We start from the raw sequence: 15,138 nt of genomic DNA on the forward strand, positions 1-15,138 counted from the left end.
ATAGCCAATAGCGGTTTTCATCCTGGCTGGCTTTGTCTTTCGGATCTACTGAAATAGGCCTTACTCGGTTCGAACTTTCATTTTCGCGAGGCATCATTTGACCTTCAAGAATTGCAGAGTCAGGATCTCTTTCTTTTCCCACATGGCTCCCGTCTTGGCCAATGAAGGCCGAGGACAGTTAGGTACCCGTAACTGTGGGCTCCCCCAACAGTTTCCCGGAACAGACTTTTATCATTTTGGTCGTTTCCCGTTTGTCATCATATAGAACGAGACTTAGGCTGACTCATCAGGTACCGCCGCGTTCTTGTTGACATGGGCCTGCAACTCGTCAAATGCAAAAGTGCTTGTTGCATAGCTTTACCGATATATGCTACAGCATATGTGGCTCACCTTTGTCAGAAGCTAGATATATTCAAATAACCCTACTGCAATTCTTAGGAGAAAATATTTGTCAAATAGCACCATATACATACATAAATAACCTATACACATTCATGGGATCTAGGTACATATATGCCGTTTGCATCCAACTCAACCTGGCCAGTACTATAACTTGCTTCATTGTTTCAAGCCAAATGAGATAGAATAGTCTAGTTACCCATTTTTTTCTTTGTCTCCTAATAAGGCAACGCTGGCAGACTATTCTTCTTCCATGGGTCTTATTCCTCGTACGACTGTAGACACCAGCTCTAGACTCAAATTCACCTGTCCGTGACGCAGGCCACTCGTGCCAATTGGCGACAACGTTACGAGGCAAAGTGGACAAAGAAGGCCTAGACTGGATCAGTAGTATCGTTTAAATAGTTCACCACACGGCTAACAGGTAGAAGGATGCAAGCCGAAAATAGGTAGAAGGAAGTGTTTCTCATTGACCCTAAACGAACGAGGGCAGATAGACTGGTAAGATAGTTACCTCGTTGCAGGCAAAACTGCTAAGTAGATGAGCATTGTACTGTCGGCTAATAGGTGCGTATCTTTGACCGTACGTACTACAGTTCGTAATTTGCCATACCTGGTAATTTAATTGCTAACTAGGACACCGCAATATGTTGCGGCTTGACCAGGCACCTAACACTTCTTTCCTTTTGATCGCGTCTGTATAACGCAATATAATATACTACGGTATAACTGTAACAAGTTGGCACATGATAACAATACCAAATCAGTTACACTTCGATAATAGGAGCGCGGTAACCGTGTGAGAGCAGGCATCTTTCATAAAGTAGTCGTTACTGAATTTTAAAGCAAAGTTTACATTTTTATGGAAATTTGTGGTTTACAATAGTTTCTTTCTAACGTTTTTATCTAAATGCGGGTAGAGTTTTGTCCATCATAAATGCCAGCCTTCTAAGTAAACGAGCCAAGTTAAACTGTGCGGCGGCAAGAAGTTGTTATATGAATGGTGGATAGGTTTACGTAGCTCGACCAGGAGAGAAGTATTGCTTTTTCTGCTCGTCTATGAGCAAAGTGAAAATAAAATTTTTCGCGAAAACGGTTAGCTTTATGGAATGAAGTCTTCCTACTTACTTAATTTACGTTTAGTTTACGCTGCACTTATTAGCATAGCTTTTTTTTTCTAAATCTAAACATGTTTCTATACCAAGAAGTTTGAAGCTCGTCGTAGTCTATAGAACCCTAAGAGGAGATTACGGTTTATCTATCTCCGCGCCTGATATTTTCCGACAAACTGTTTTTTTTTTCGTATTCTTGGTCGCTGTTTCGTTCCGGATATTTCTTAACTAAACAGCGATAATAATGTGTATCTCAATGTTTATCTGTACCATTTAATTTCTTCGGATAAAAGGTATTTTTTTTGCGGTTACTTTTCGGTTATTATTCACATAAACATAATTTGAAAATGTATCGAAATCATGATAGCATAATTATTTTACACGTAAGTAGAAGGCAAATAATTTTTTCAATAAACGAAAACGAAGTAAAGATATAGACTTGCATTGCTATAATCGTTTGGGGCAAGGATGCTACCGAACGTAGCTACCCTAAACGTTACACGATTAATATATCTTTTGATAATTAGAGTTATTTACTGCCAAAATGTACTCAAATCACTAAATGAAATGGCAATGTGTACATAGCATAGGATACGTTCTGAAAAAAAAAAATGGTGACATCGAGATCTCGAATATCTTCGCTAGCGGAGAAGTTTAGCATCAAAAGCCTCATCGTCTTAAAAAAATCGGGAAAAATTGGGTGAGGGAGACTGTTGACGCTACTGTTCAGGGGAAACAGCGGTAGTCATCATTTCTGATCTAAGCGCCGTTCTTATAGAATAGAGGGAACTCAATCGTCGCAATAATCTCGTTTGTCGAGTTAAAAAATACAAGAAAATATGTGGTACAAGTCATTGCTGATGCATTTCAGGATTTGAGCATCCGTGCCGTGTGCAGTACCGACTGGTCCTAGGCGGTGGCAAAAATACGGTTGAATCGGGCCTTCTGGATCAAATCTCAGACCTCGCTGGACGGATACGCGGGTTCCCTTTAAAGGTAAGCATAGCCAACTATAAGTGACTATCAAACTCCGAGATGCCATAGCTGTCCATTTTCAATACAACAATTAGAACAAGCGATTTTAAGCTCTCGAAACGTTTCCTAAAAACAACTGTACCAGTGAATAGATCTGGACCATATTATTTCCATATTTGTCGCTCATCCTAACAAGTGCCTGCCATTTTCAAGATCGAGTCACCGTGCTGCAACCTGCGTGAATACTCTCATACGTGAATACTAATCCTTGTTTGCACCGTGTCACGATTAAAGGGTATCGATCATAACGTCATCGTTTTTGTGGCCTTAAAATAGGCAACAACGACTTCGATCTAGCAACTACAATTTATAAAATTCGTTACGGTCTTGAGAATCCTGTCGCATTGAAGCGTCGTAATACGTCTAAAGCAAGCCCGTTCATTTGATAGTTATAGTTTGAATAATAGCGATCACATGTCTTGCTTTTACAGTTAGATGTCAGCATTTTTCTTCTAGACGTTTATTTCCGATGATATTGTAAATGATCCTATCACACCTCGTATAAAAATTAGCGTCCTTATACTTTACTCTGAATTAACGACTCCTTCGCACGCCTAAAATGCCTGCATAACACAGCTAGCTGTAGTCTTCTTGACCGAAAGGATAGATATGGAAAAGCTTATCATATTTACTTCTCTGAAGGTTTTGCTTCTTAAAAAGATATATTTTTAAAATATATCTTTTAAGAATATATAGAATAAGATATATAAAGTAGGCCTGATTAAAAGGCGTGTTTTTGTAGACAGTTCAAGGGCCACAGAAGCGCCACGGTTAGGGGAATTTACACAAACTCATGTATTTCGGAGATAGCGTTGGCGAATAAACATCCAGTGGGTATATAGAGCAAGCCAGTATAACTGGTGTATACCCTCTCGAAGATCTTACTGAATTTAAAAAAAATTTAAAAACAGATGCAATCTAGATATATATTATATTTTCTTGACAGGGTATTTGTGGTTCGATCAAAGAGTTGATGTCGCCCAGGTCCGGTCAACTACACGTGCACCTGCAAATGATTTCGGCTAACGTTATCTCGGAGGCGAAAGTTCCCATTGCACCCCAGCAGAGCAATAACATAAATATGCAGCAGGGTGAGTTAGAAGTATGTTGTCGAAAGATGACGGTCTTTGCATGAGGTAAATAACAATAAAAACAATCTAAGCACTTCTGGTTTTGTTCGACTCGTAGTTGATCAAACGTCCCAAATCGTACAGTACCGCTGTACAAAACCTTCGATAAAATCACTTATACAATTTCAACTAGATTATACATGTTAAGTACACAAATCATAGGCGTAAATGCACAAACGTTAATATTCGATCGAAGTTCCTTTGCTCCGCTGTTTGCGTCGCCAATAAGCCTCGTATATAAGGGTCTGTGGTCTCTTTTCCGTGTATCTAGAAATGTACAGGATCGAATCAAATCGAACTGGGCCTCGGTCGTTCGGGTATCCAAAGGAGGACTTTCGCTCGACCACCAGCTATATTCGATTCAAGGATAACTCGATTTCTGGATTTTCAAAAGCATGATTACTATATTTTTATGATCGTTACTATTCAAGGACCTTCGAGTAATAACCGCAGATGACTAGCGCAGTCCAAGCTAAACCTTTCGCTAAAATTAAGTAATAAAGCATATTAAGCTACGACTTTGAAGGACGGTCATTATCTAGAAAGCAATTGCAGGGGTAGCCACCTTAAGAAAACCTGCTGCGAAGCAAACACGAAAGGTTCAAAATTATTCTACAATTCTATTGAAAGCTTTATCGACAATCCATATAAGTTATTGTCTTACGCATTGAAGTTACTGCTCAGGCCGACCCGAGCATGCCTTCAACTGAAAATGTTTGTACCTTGACGTTTGTCCTGAAAGTCAATTGGTTACAGACAACGCAATCATACGTTTGTAGGCTATTGAAGATTAACATTGTAAATACCAGTATTGCGGCGCCAAACGTTACTCATTATCGCTTTGCGGTCTATCTTATTACAATTCACGGGCGCTTAAGTGAACTTGGAAACTTCCTGCTACAGACTTGCACAATATCAAGAAAGGCTAACACATACGAAAGTCCTTAGAAACCCTCTCAACACGTCCTCATTAAAATGCCATTCGCGTCATTAATCTTAAGGCCCTTAAACATAGAGGTCAAACGTGTAACTAGTTTAGAATAAATGCGCTCAGCCTTCAAATCGCTCAAACGGTCTTAATATTAAGGTCCTATCTAGCCATGACAAAGCGATAGCTATTACATTATATAGTATTATTCTGTCTTACTGCTTCTTGAGAAAGGCCATTTAAAAACTACATTGAGTCGATTGTACAAAAATCTTGTGTATAACATATCGTAAAAACAAAGTGTAATAACTACAATTACCTACCTTATCTAAAGTCTTTTTTCCATCACTCAATGTACTGACTATCCCGTCGACATCTGTTATCGTTTGCACCTAATTTATGCAGAAGGCCTAGCGTTGCATGGTGAGTGCCCCCTTGGCTAGAGTGACTACTGCTTTTTGCATCGCGGCACCTGTCTACTTCTCAAAATTCTTAGGTACACGCAGAATTCGTCATTACTAAACAAGTCGACATCTTATCCATTAGGCTTCTCGTCAGAGAAATTCGAAACACTCACAAGATTGCCCTCGCTTTATGTTCTAAATAATTTTCAACCTATATATATATGTAATTTTTTCAGTTAATTCAACTAAATGCTTGCAAATTTTCCGCATATTTTACTTTGACGCAGCATGACGTAAAGAAAAACCGTTCGAGCAGTTCAATAAGGGTCCGAAGCTTATGACTGTTGTATTTGTCCCTCTTCGTTATTCCTCTTATAGCCATGGTGCTTATCTATAGAATCCATTCGATGTATCGAGACTGCGCTAGTTATTGGAGGCAGAGCGTAATTTAAACTTTTGCCAAAATTGCACAGCGAAGATATCAAACTTGTCGCGCTATTCGGATCCTCTGATGGCTTCTGATCAGATGTCGGCTGAGCGTTGACTGTCGCTGGTCACTGCTATTATTTGTAAACGACTAGCTGACCAGCCGTGACGCAAACAGCCACTAATAATATGATAATGATAATAACAGAACGGTGGGCCACTAAGGACACCATCAATAATCTGGGGCGACCTGTACAGTTGCTACTTAGTGTGGCTCAGGAACCTTGGTCCCTTGAATGAAAGCAGCAGGGTGGTCAAAACCACCGCTAGGCGCGCTTTTTTTTCGTGATAGGCAAAAATCGAACCGTGACCCCTCCTACCATCTACGACTATGACAGTTGTAATGAAAGGATGTGGCAACTCAACAATCGCTTAGCGATTGTCAGTTGTTGATGTGCTTGATCCCATATTCCTATATAAATAAAAAGTTCGTATTCTACATCCGATAATATTATTGAATATTGCTCCAGGTGGCTAAGGTGTTATGCACCCGAGAGGGCCTCTAACCCCGAGGTGTAGTATCGTCTATGAACAATGCTAGGACACAGCTCGCGGCTAAATACTGTGTTGAAAATATCTAATGGCTTACATCCCTAAAAACAAGCCATAAACAGTCACACCAGCAGCGGAAGCAGCACGAAAAAATCTTCTGCGAATGTCGAGAAAACGCACCCGTTCTGTGTGGAGCGGTGCAGGTACATACAAAGGGGCCTACGAGTTGTTGATTTGTGTCTCTTGATTTATTCCCAGCAAAATGTGAAGAATGTCATCGGGCCCACAGGCATTTGGTTTGCTTTTCCCGGCGGCCCTAGACAGAAGAGAGAGCGAGGAGATCACGATTTTTCGAATTTGTCGATGTACAGCAAAAATGTACAAAACGACACTTGCCGTTGTTTGAAATAACAGCATGCAAGAAATTTGCGATCGCGTCGAGGCGCGATTTCTAAAACTTTATACCGCAGGATTTAATCTAAGGCGGCGTCGGTCACTTTGCCATTAATTTTTTTGTATTGTGAAGTTTCCGCTTTTGAAATACTTTTGGCTATTCGGCACCTGTATATATTTTGCGGTCGATTCAAAGCCCATATTTAATGCTACTTCATATTTCGCGGTTATATACATGCTCTGTTGGAAAGCGTCGTCCGCGCTTTGGTTTACACACACTGGCGATCTTCAATAAAATCTCTAAAACTTACTAGCTAACTGGACGTTACCCGCCTAAAAGTACATATATGACAACTTTATTACCGTAGAAAAAACAAGCTGCCATCTTTAAAATGAAGTTCCTGAAATAAATAAGATAGCATGACACGTCTTGTTCTTCATCGAATAGATTATTTTTATTTTTCTGCTTGAAAACTCGACAAAGCGAGGTGGTTATTTTCTTCATAGATAAAGGGATTTATCTTCTGCTTTGATCCAAAGCATGCTTAGCTTTACTTCTACAGAGATACTCTAGAACAACCTTTGACGTCAAATGGAACGAACGCTCTTTGCACGAGCGGAAAGATCTTACGCTCATTGGAAAAAAGGTGATCTGGATATAATTGACTAGGCAGATGGTTCTACCACTGGAAGGACAAGATGCTAGACCTCAGACCTCTTCTCATCTATTCCCAGCACGTTATACTCTAGTCGGTTTACGTAATGAAAATTTGTTGATTTTTGGATTCCTAATTAAACTGGCATGTGTCTTCTTTCTAACTAGCTACACTGTCCACCTTTAGGTATTGTCGGCTTAGCTGGTTTAGGCGGATTATCGCCTTCATCAACAGCGAACTGTTATGATCGGGATAAGCAAGCGTGGACAGTTGAGGCTGATTTCGAGAGAGACTACCTAAGACTCAAGGTATATCTCGTTCATTTAAAATCCAATCAGGTATATTTTTACACATTGATTTAAAAAAAAAAAAGTTTTATTGGAATGGTTTGAACGTATAGGAAATACGGCTCGTTGCGGTCACTCATACATATTGTATGTAGCCTGATTGCATAATATATTACACGCCTACACTTACAGCCACTTGTGAAAACGCTATTGCGGCGCTGACAAATATCTGCACTATATCCTTAAGGACGTGTGATCCGATTTGGGTATGTGTGGATAAAAATAGCGTATAAAATTATCACTCGAATCGAAGCCTATTGATAGGATTTTACTTCTTACTTTTTCAGCTTTTTTATGCGGATATGGGAGCCGTTCCGCGTAACCATTTACGATACGTCGCTTGGAACACGTAAGTTCACTCTACAGTACGAGACGCGCAACACCATCGGCTCTTTACGCAAAGAGAGTGTAAAACCTTCTAATACTAATGTCAGCAAAGAACTCATCTTCAACGAGCAATTTTGGCCATGATCTTTGCCGAGCACAACGTTTTTTACGGTTTTAGGTTACGAGATAGTGTCAACGGACGTTTCTGTATTTACGGACCCCGTTGACAAAGGTGTTTTTTTTTTACTTCACATATATCGTCTCGGGTCGATGTAACGTACTGTAGTATGAAGTACGATAGAATAAGTACACTAATTGAGGTCTAGGTCCCCCTTGGGATTCTCGAATTCGTTGTCTCAATATTCCGAAATTATACAAGCCCGAACTGCTTAATCATGACTCCAAGACTGATAGAAGTCACACCTACTTTGTACGTATTATAACCATATATTTGTTTACTAAATTTAAGGACACGTGATCGTCACGATCCGAACGCCAGTCGTATAAAGCAACTTAAGTATCGGACGTCAAACTCAAAGCATTCATACCCTTCCTTGTGCACATGTGTAACAGTTTTCTGAACGTAATATGTACATATAAAGCATGTCGGTTTCTTAAACCTTGCTTGAAGTTTAACATTCAGTGAATGGGTCACAATACTCAGTGACCCTCCTAATGACTTGTTCTCTATAGATATGTGATCCGAGCACCACCTGGTGGCGGGAAAGAGAGTGTCCTGGCGGTGAACGCCCCTCACTCGGCTTATTACGTACAGGACGGCATGGACCTAGGCGTGCTCATCGACGTTGACATACCGACAAGGGTGGTAAATATACTTTTTGCAAAAAAATTGAGGTAAATAAATTCGGTCTTTTGGGACGTCTTCTTTTTACCCATATCATGGTGATATGCGTCCGGTCTACTCTTCTTAAGCCCACATTGATACTACATCAACTAGATTAAGTAAAACATTGAGAAAAAACAAAAAAAACGAATGCTCAACATTGGAGATATTATTCCTTGAAACCTACGATTTTATGCTACACATACAAAATTTAATTCTTTAAGAACGAAGATTGCGTTCTTAAAAGAGAGCATTTATTCAAGCAATTTAATCAAGCAAGACTAATTACAAATGCAATAATCAATATAATTTCTTTTTTAGCTGAATATAAACTGGGATTAGTTTCAGGCTAGTTGCCTGTAGAATAGTATTTACGTTCAAATCACAGCGCGCTAAAACTATACGTATTTCTAGAGGTAAAATGGGTCGCAGCAGTAAACTGAGCATATGCCGTACCCATGTTTCTATGTATTTCGTTACATGAATTCCTATATCAAAACACCAAGCAATAGCCAATCTTTTGATTTTTTCGTTTTGCCAACATTGTACATTCTGTTCTAGCGCCGCTCGGCTTCCTCAGTTTAAATGAAAAAGACATTATGCTCTGAGATAGACAGGCAGGTGGCCGGACTTTAGTTCGCTCAACGGGTTTTTATTCAGGCATCGATTTTGGGCAGGTCCGAGGATGAGTACTTGTTCGTTTTTGTCTACACGTTTAACTTTATTAAATAGTGAGCCAGTGAGCGTTCTTTCTAGAGCGCACCAAATCGTCTATTCAGGAGATTGCATTCAAAGGGAGATTCTAAAATGGTGTTTTTAAAAGAGGCTTATGGACTTATCAATACTTTTATTTTCATCGGATGAATTCAAGATTTCCACGTTAGAGCCGTCAATCCTATAACTTATCCTATCATATTCGATAGAGAAGAAGAATCGTTTTCACTTTAATATGCACACGCCGTAAGCGATCTGCCAATACCGCTGACTGTCAACGCCAGCCATATCGACGAAACACCTTTAAAAAGCTTAAGCCGAGATCGATAACGGCTGGTCAAAATAAATATTTATATCGATTATCAAAATAATAAATATGTATAATGAACTTAGCAAGGAATATGAGCGGGTTTTTGAGCCTGTAGTATATATATATATATATATATATATATATATCTATATGCATATATATACACATGCAAAATAATTGTAAAGACACGACGGGCCTATCTTTATATGGATGAGTTGTACAACAAGCGAAGAGACCTTTGGTCGCATTGAGCGTAGCAAGGATTAGTCAGTTTGTCTACGGGCTTGCAAGCGAGCAGAGGACGAGTACCTGATATAAGACGGTGTAACATTTGTAACACAAGAAAACCAGCTCTGGTTTGTTCCGTTCACAGAATGCTTCTTTCGTCCCATTAATAAATAAATCATAATATATAAGGTCAGTATGGCAAATACTTGAAAGTATCATCGGCGTCTACGTTTCACGGATGTGTGCACTCCAGACCCGTCCAATATATTTCTCTAAGAATCGATTTTATACTGTACTCTACCATTAGCGAATATCAAACTGGCGCGTCTTTATAAATACCTAAAAGGCTAGCATTGCCCCTTAACCCGTGTTTACATATTAGCAAATGGGATTTGATATCCACTGGCGGAAGATAACGCTTACAGCTGTTGATTAAATTTCGTAAATGTAATTAGTAAATGAATCAAAGAAATTTGTTTGCAATTTAGTTAATGGAACAATTATTTAAAAGAAAAAAAGTAGCCTTTTTTTTTAAAATGGCAGTTGTTCAATAAAGAAATCAATATGCAACGCAAGTTTGTGACGAAGCAGCTGGCAGCTAACGCTTTCGACAAACAAGCCCTGCATTATTGCAAAATTCATTTTGACTTATTGCTTTCCACAGCAGCCTCTCGAACCTCTCTGTATTCTGCAATACATCCCTATAAAAGTTACTCAGAGCAAATATCAGATATTATTGATTGTCTCTCAAATCCTATAAAATTCGCTTTAGTTTACTATCAAGAACAGCAGCCCTTTTATACTTTTGTTGAGTCCTCCAGTGTTGGTATCCTTGATCCAACATTGTGGGCGTTGCCTGGCAAAGCTCACAAAAGGCCTTTATCAACTTTCGACAATGGCTGTCACTGTTACAGCCAGCACGATCCATCGCTATGCGTACCGTCATCATCACTGTCATTATAATGTTTACATGTACACCTAAACGGATCATGCGAAACGCAACACCGGCGAGCGACTAGCGGATGACGCTGGCCACCGTCGGACTTCGGTGGCGGCGGCAATGGCAGCAATAACATGAGCAGCAACGATGGCTTCTGCACCTGCACAGGCACTGTCATCATTAGCTACCTATTGTGTTGTAATTTCCTTCCAGCGGTGCTCACCGATCGACTTATCGGCGTCGGGGGCCACATCCACGTCTCAAGCAGTCGGCGTGTCCCGTTCCAAGCCAGCAGTGCAATAAACAAAGCTTCCTATGAGTCTCCAAACCCTTGACTCATGTATGTATGTAAGCGTACGGCGTTATCCACGGCAAGGTGGTCCGCATATTGTCATTATGTCCATCTGCGCGAGATACGCTCTCGTTCGATAATCCACTGTCACGCTGAGCCCGTCAAAACGACGCTAAACCGCCAGCGGCATTTTCTATTATGTAGCCACTCAAGTAGTGTCACAATTAATTGCAGAATGCTTTTCGTTCCTGCGAACTGTGTAGAGTAAGTTGAACGAAGTTAGCGCACTTGAGTTAACGGCTAGTTAAAATGCTGCGGCGGGTACCGGACCTACTAGTCCACGTTAGACGGATAACTAACTACGATCGAGCGGTTTTTTTTTGCACGACAACGATCTCCTGGAAGGGGCATTTGTATTATTCGTGAGTATAAGACACATAACAAACCATTTTCTGTTAAGATACCATTGCCACGTCGCTCTGTTGCGCACAAAGCGGCTACAAGAAGTGAGCAAAAGATTCCGGCACCAGTGTTTGCGATAACTGTATTTTTTCATCTAATTGCACACGGGACATTATCCATTCCCCGTGAAAGATAGAATTTTGGCAAAGGGCAATGTAAGAACGTGTGTGATATTAACCAAAACTTAACACTTCTCAAAAATACCTCTGTAGGTACTTTGCTTTCATATTTTTCCCTGAAGAATACATTATTAAATATATTGATAAATGGATAGGTAAAAAAACAAACAAAAATCAATTGACAATAACATAGTAAAGCGTCAATCTGCGCTTAGTGTCGAGCATAAGCGTGTCATTTTCTGCAGTGGAATCCGTGTTTAGGTTCTGCTAAAATTTAAACTAAACTTTTGCAATCCTAATGGAGACATTTAAGTAGAAGGCCTATTGTAGTTAATAAAAACAATTAGTTATCTACGTATCTGGGCATCTGTTAAAATGAGGGAGCCTTTATCCATAAACCGCTTGAAGAATAAACTTAGTTAACGCTCTGTCAATCGCGGAGAAGCCAATGCATGTAAGTTATTTCTTGTGTGAAGGTTCCGTTAAGCACCTGATAAATTGAAGAGGTTCAGTTCTATTGTCCCTACTACAGAGCCTCATCAAGATGATGATTTCAAGCCAAAGAGAGTTGCAAACCGAATTGTGAAGAGGTTTTATTATCAGTTACCTGTTGTTGATTAATGCTTAATAGATCTATTTTGTGCAAAGATATAAAGTGCTGAAATACATAGCCCAGGTAATTAAATTATTGGAACATGAAGATAAATAGCAAAGCAACCTCTCGTATAATCAGGCTAATAATAAATGGCTCGCAAAAGAAAGCGCTTAAGGTCAGTGTTTATATATCGACTGTTGGTAACAAGCCCAGATAACATGAAGTAACTTTGCGCAAAATTCTGTGATGTATTTGCGTCTTTTTTTTTCTGTTTTCATGGGCTTTCAACTCGTTCATCCTGTAGCTTCGTGAGCAATTATCGCCGTATGTTGACTCGCAGAACCAGCTGACAATACATGTTGAGTGGTTAGAAAACCAGCTTCTGTTTGGAGCGAACTACCATCGATATGATGACATCGCTCGTATACACCAACAGCAAATGAAGTAAGTTATCTGCATACACTTTATAGTATCCATCTGGCTACCCGATTTGAACCATAAAAACTATGCACGTTCTTAACAAACCGCTCGTCCTGATGCAATTTATCATTTTACCGTTATTGCTCTTCCTGTAGACAATGAAATGCAGGACTGGTCGTGGTAACACATTAGTCGATGCTGCGAACTTACTAGACATGCACATAGCTCAGTGAAATATCATCAATGGGCATAGGAAAAATAATCTTCTGTGTGCAGATGGTACACTACCACCAAGGTAGTCTGTCAAACATTTTTCTATGACTCGTTGAAGTCCCGTCGGTCAATATAACTCTCTCCAATCCAGCGTTTTTCATGTTAATTTATTCTTTCATCATATCGCGTTGCCAATATTAGCGTTTCAGTCCGGATCGAAACGTGCGCAGTGCTGAAGTCGAATCCATATAATTTTCTCCTCTGTTGACATAATTCAAATTTGTGTAGGTCTGGCGAACGAATCGCTGATAGCTGGTATTAACTTTTGCCTTTTGCAACGGCTTCTATGTAAGCTTTAAGTTGTTCAATATCGCTACGCCTGTCTGTTATGAGTTCAAAGAAAAATAGGCAGGTGATTGCGTCGTATAGTGCCACCCTTCTAGAGACGTACCGAAGCTCGAAAAAAGCGTCCTGTTTGGCCACCTAGCGCTGTAAGCCATGGCTTAGCGACTTTAGATATCAAGAGTTACTGAACCTAAACAGTTTATAGTTTGGCTATAGGATGTACGCGGAACGCCACTTCAAAGTACGTATGGTGACAGCAGAAATCGGCCTCGACCTTTTAAACCATACGTCTACGTTCCACTACAACGAAATGAGAGCGTATTGAACATCTCTGGCCTATGCAGAACGGACTTTTCTATTTAGATAATTAATTATGCCCTTGAACCTTCTGTGTTCAAAAATATCTCCAACAGGTTCTTTTCTGCCATCATTCTGTAGCCGGTCTCCCGGAAATGTCGCAATTCCTTCTTAGACCTACTGCAAACAGGGTTCGTGGTCGTACTGGTTTAAACTTTAGATCCCCTATCACAAAGCATTTACTTGCATTTTTCGCGCATTCACCTGATGAGTTCATCGCCGTTGTTTATTCGCTGAATGACCACTGTTAACACAGTGGACCGGTTTGGGGTTTTCGGTCAAAGAGAACGACTCTGAGCGATTACTTTGTTCTTCCTTTACTTGAAAGTGTTGTTCGAAGCATTAATGGAACCGAGTAACGGTCTGTAAGCGGCAACTGCTTCTATTTCCACCGGTGGCAGCAACGACGATAGGCGTGTTGTTGTCGTCTTCAATTTCATGCTTCAAGGACCTCGCTTCCGAGCGCAAGTTTAGGGTGTCACTTCACATGGCTAATCAGGCTCAGACCGGGCCACGGTAGACATTTCCGACAGTCACTATCGAACCTTAGCACTAGTTTGTACTGTCCAATCACATACCCTCTCCAAATAGAAGTACTTTGTAACAAGTCAGAAGACAGTGGTTACGTTAGCTGTATATGTATATGTACGGTACATGGGAACCCGAAGGCAAGCGGGTTCGATACGTAGATACATAAAGGGAACCTTGCAGAAGTGGCGGCATAAAAAGAGCCACAGAAATTTGGAAGTCGGTCACACATCAGGAGCAGTTTTATCGTTACCAAGCTATAGATACGGGGATGGTTAATCATAGATGAAAGTATCGGTCGAATGATCGAGATACCAAACCCCAATGTGATTTGACGTAGGCCTACGAGTCAAGTAAAGATAGATAGATAGATAGATAGATGGTGCTAGTTTAAGGAGCCGACAGTCTAGTCGGCAAAAGAGGGATTTCGTAATACTATTATTGATAGTTCGTATAGTACTCATATATGTAAAGGATCTCCCATGACGATTTTGCCCTATCAGTGATTTTCGTCCGGATGAGAAATAATGGCAGAGAAAAAGTGCATAAAATATTTCCAAGGGTTGACTTTTTGCCGCGTCAGGAACGGCGATAAGATGCGTAGAAACCACAGGGTAGATATTAAGGCCTTAAACGAGTATGGCCCATTATGACGTTCGCATAGATGTGTCCATTGCTAGTATGCATTTTTGCGGTCTATAGGGATTTGGTCAACATTTAAAGTAGCTCTACCAAGAATAGGTTGTAGATCAGTTCATCATCTACATGACGCATATTGTTATCGTTTGGCTTTTTAAGGCTGTCAGTTTGTTTAAATTTTAATGAATGATTTAATATGCATTTTGTATAGGAATATTGCTGTCCCATCGAATGTGTCGACATCTCTTAACCTCTGACCGAAACTCAATTCATTGGTACGAGCCAACGAAACGACCTCGGTTTTGACCGTGGCTTAAGCTATTGGATATCATTGTAATTTGCAGGGATTCCCCTGACGGTCATATATGCTTAATTACCTACGTACCTCGGCATATATGTAAAACATCTGTGTCCATTGTTATT

The 15,138-nt window shown here is 40.1% G+C and overlaps 1 protein-coding gene across 7 annotated transcripts in view; it reads left to right on the forward strand.

Annotated features, from left to right (window-relative positions):
* The window catches only part of LOC111254102 (uncharacterized), a 93,957-nt gene that overhangs the window by 71,579 nt on the left and 7,240 nt on the right, over nucleotides 1–15,138 (forward strand). For all 7 annotated transcript variants that reach the window (XM_086974394.1, XM_022814613.2, XM_022814614.2 and 4 more), the window contains 6 exons: nucleotides 2,383–2,507; nucleotides 3,493–3,637; nucleotides 7,222–7,343; nucleotides 7,670–7,731; nucleotides 8,403–8,535; nucleotides 12,518–12,657. In XM_086974394.1, coding sequence (XP_086830520.1) covers nucleotides 2,383–2,507; nucleotides 3,493–3,637; nucleotides 7,222–7,343; nucleotides 7,670–7,731; nucleotides 8,403–8,535; nucleotides 12,518–12,657 — 727 coding nt within the window. The remainder of the gene's footprint in view (nucleotides 1–2,382; nucleotides 2,508–3,492; nucleotides 3,638–7,221; nucleotides 7,344–7,669; nucleotides 7,732–8,402; nucleotides 8,536–12,517; nucleotides 12,658–15,138) is intronic.

The sequence above is a fragment of the Varroa destructor genome, unplaced genomic scaffold (genome assembly GCF_002443255.2).
Source record: "Varroa destructor unplaced genomic scaffold, Vdes_3.0 BEIS01000007.1, whole genome shotgun sequence".
Classification (NCBI taxonomy): Eukaryota; Metazoa; Arthropoda; class Arachnida; order Mesostigmata; family Varroidae; genus Varroa; species Varroa destructor.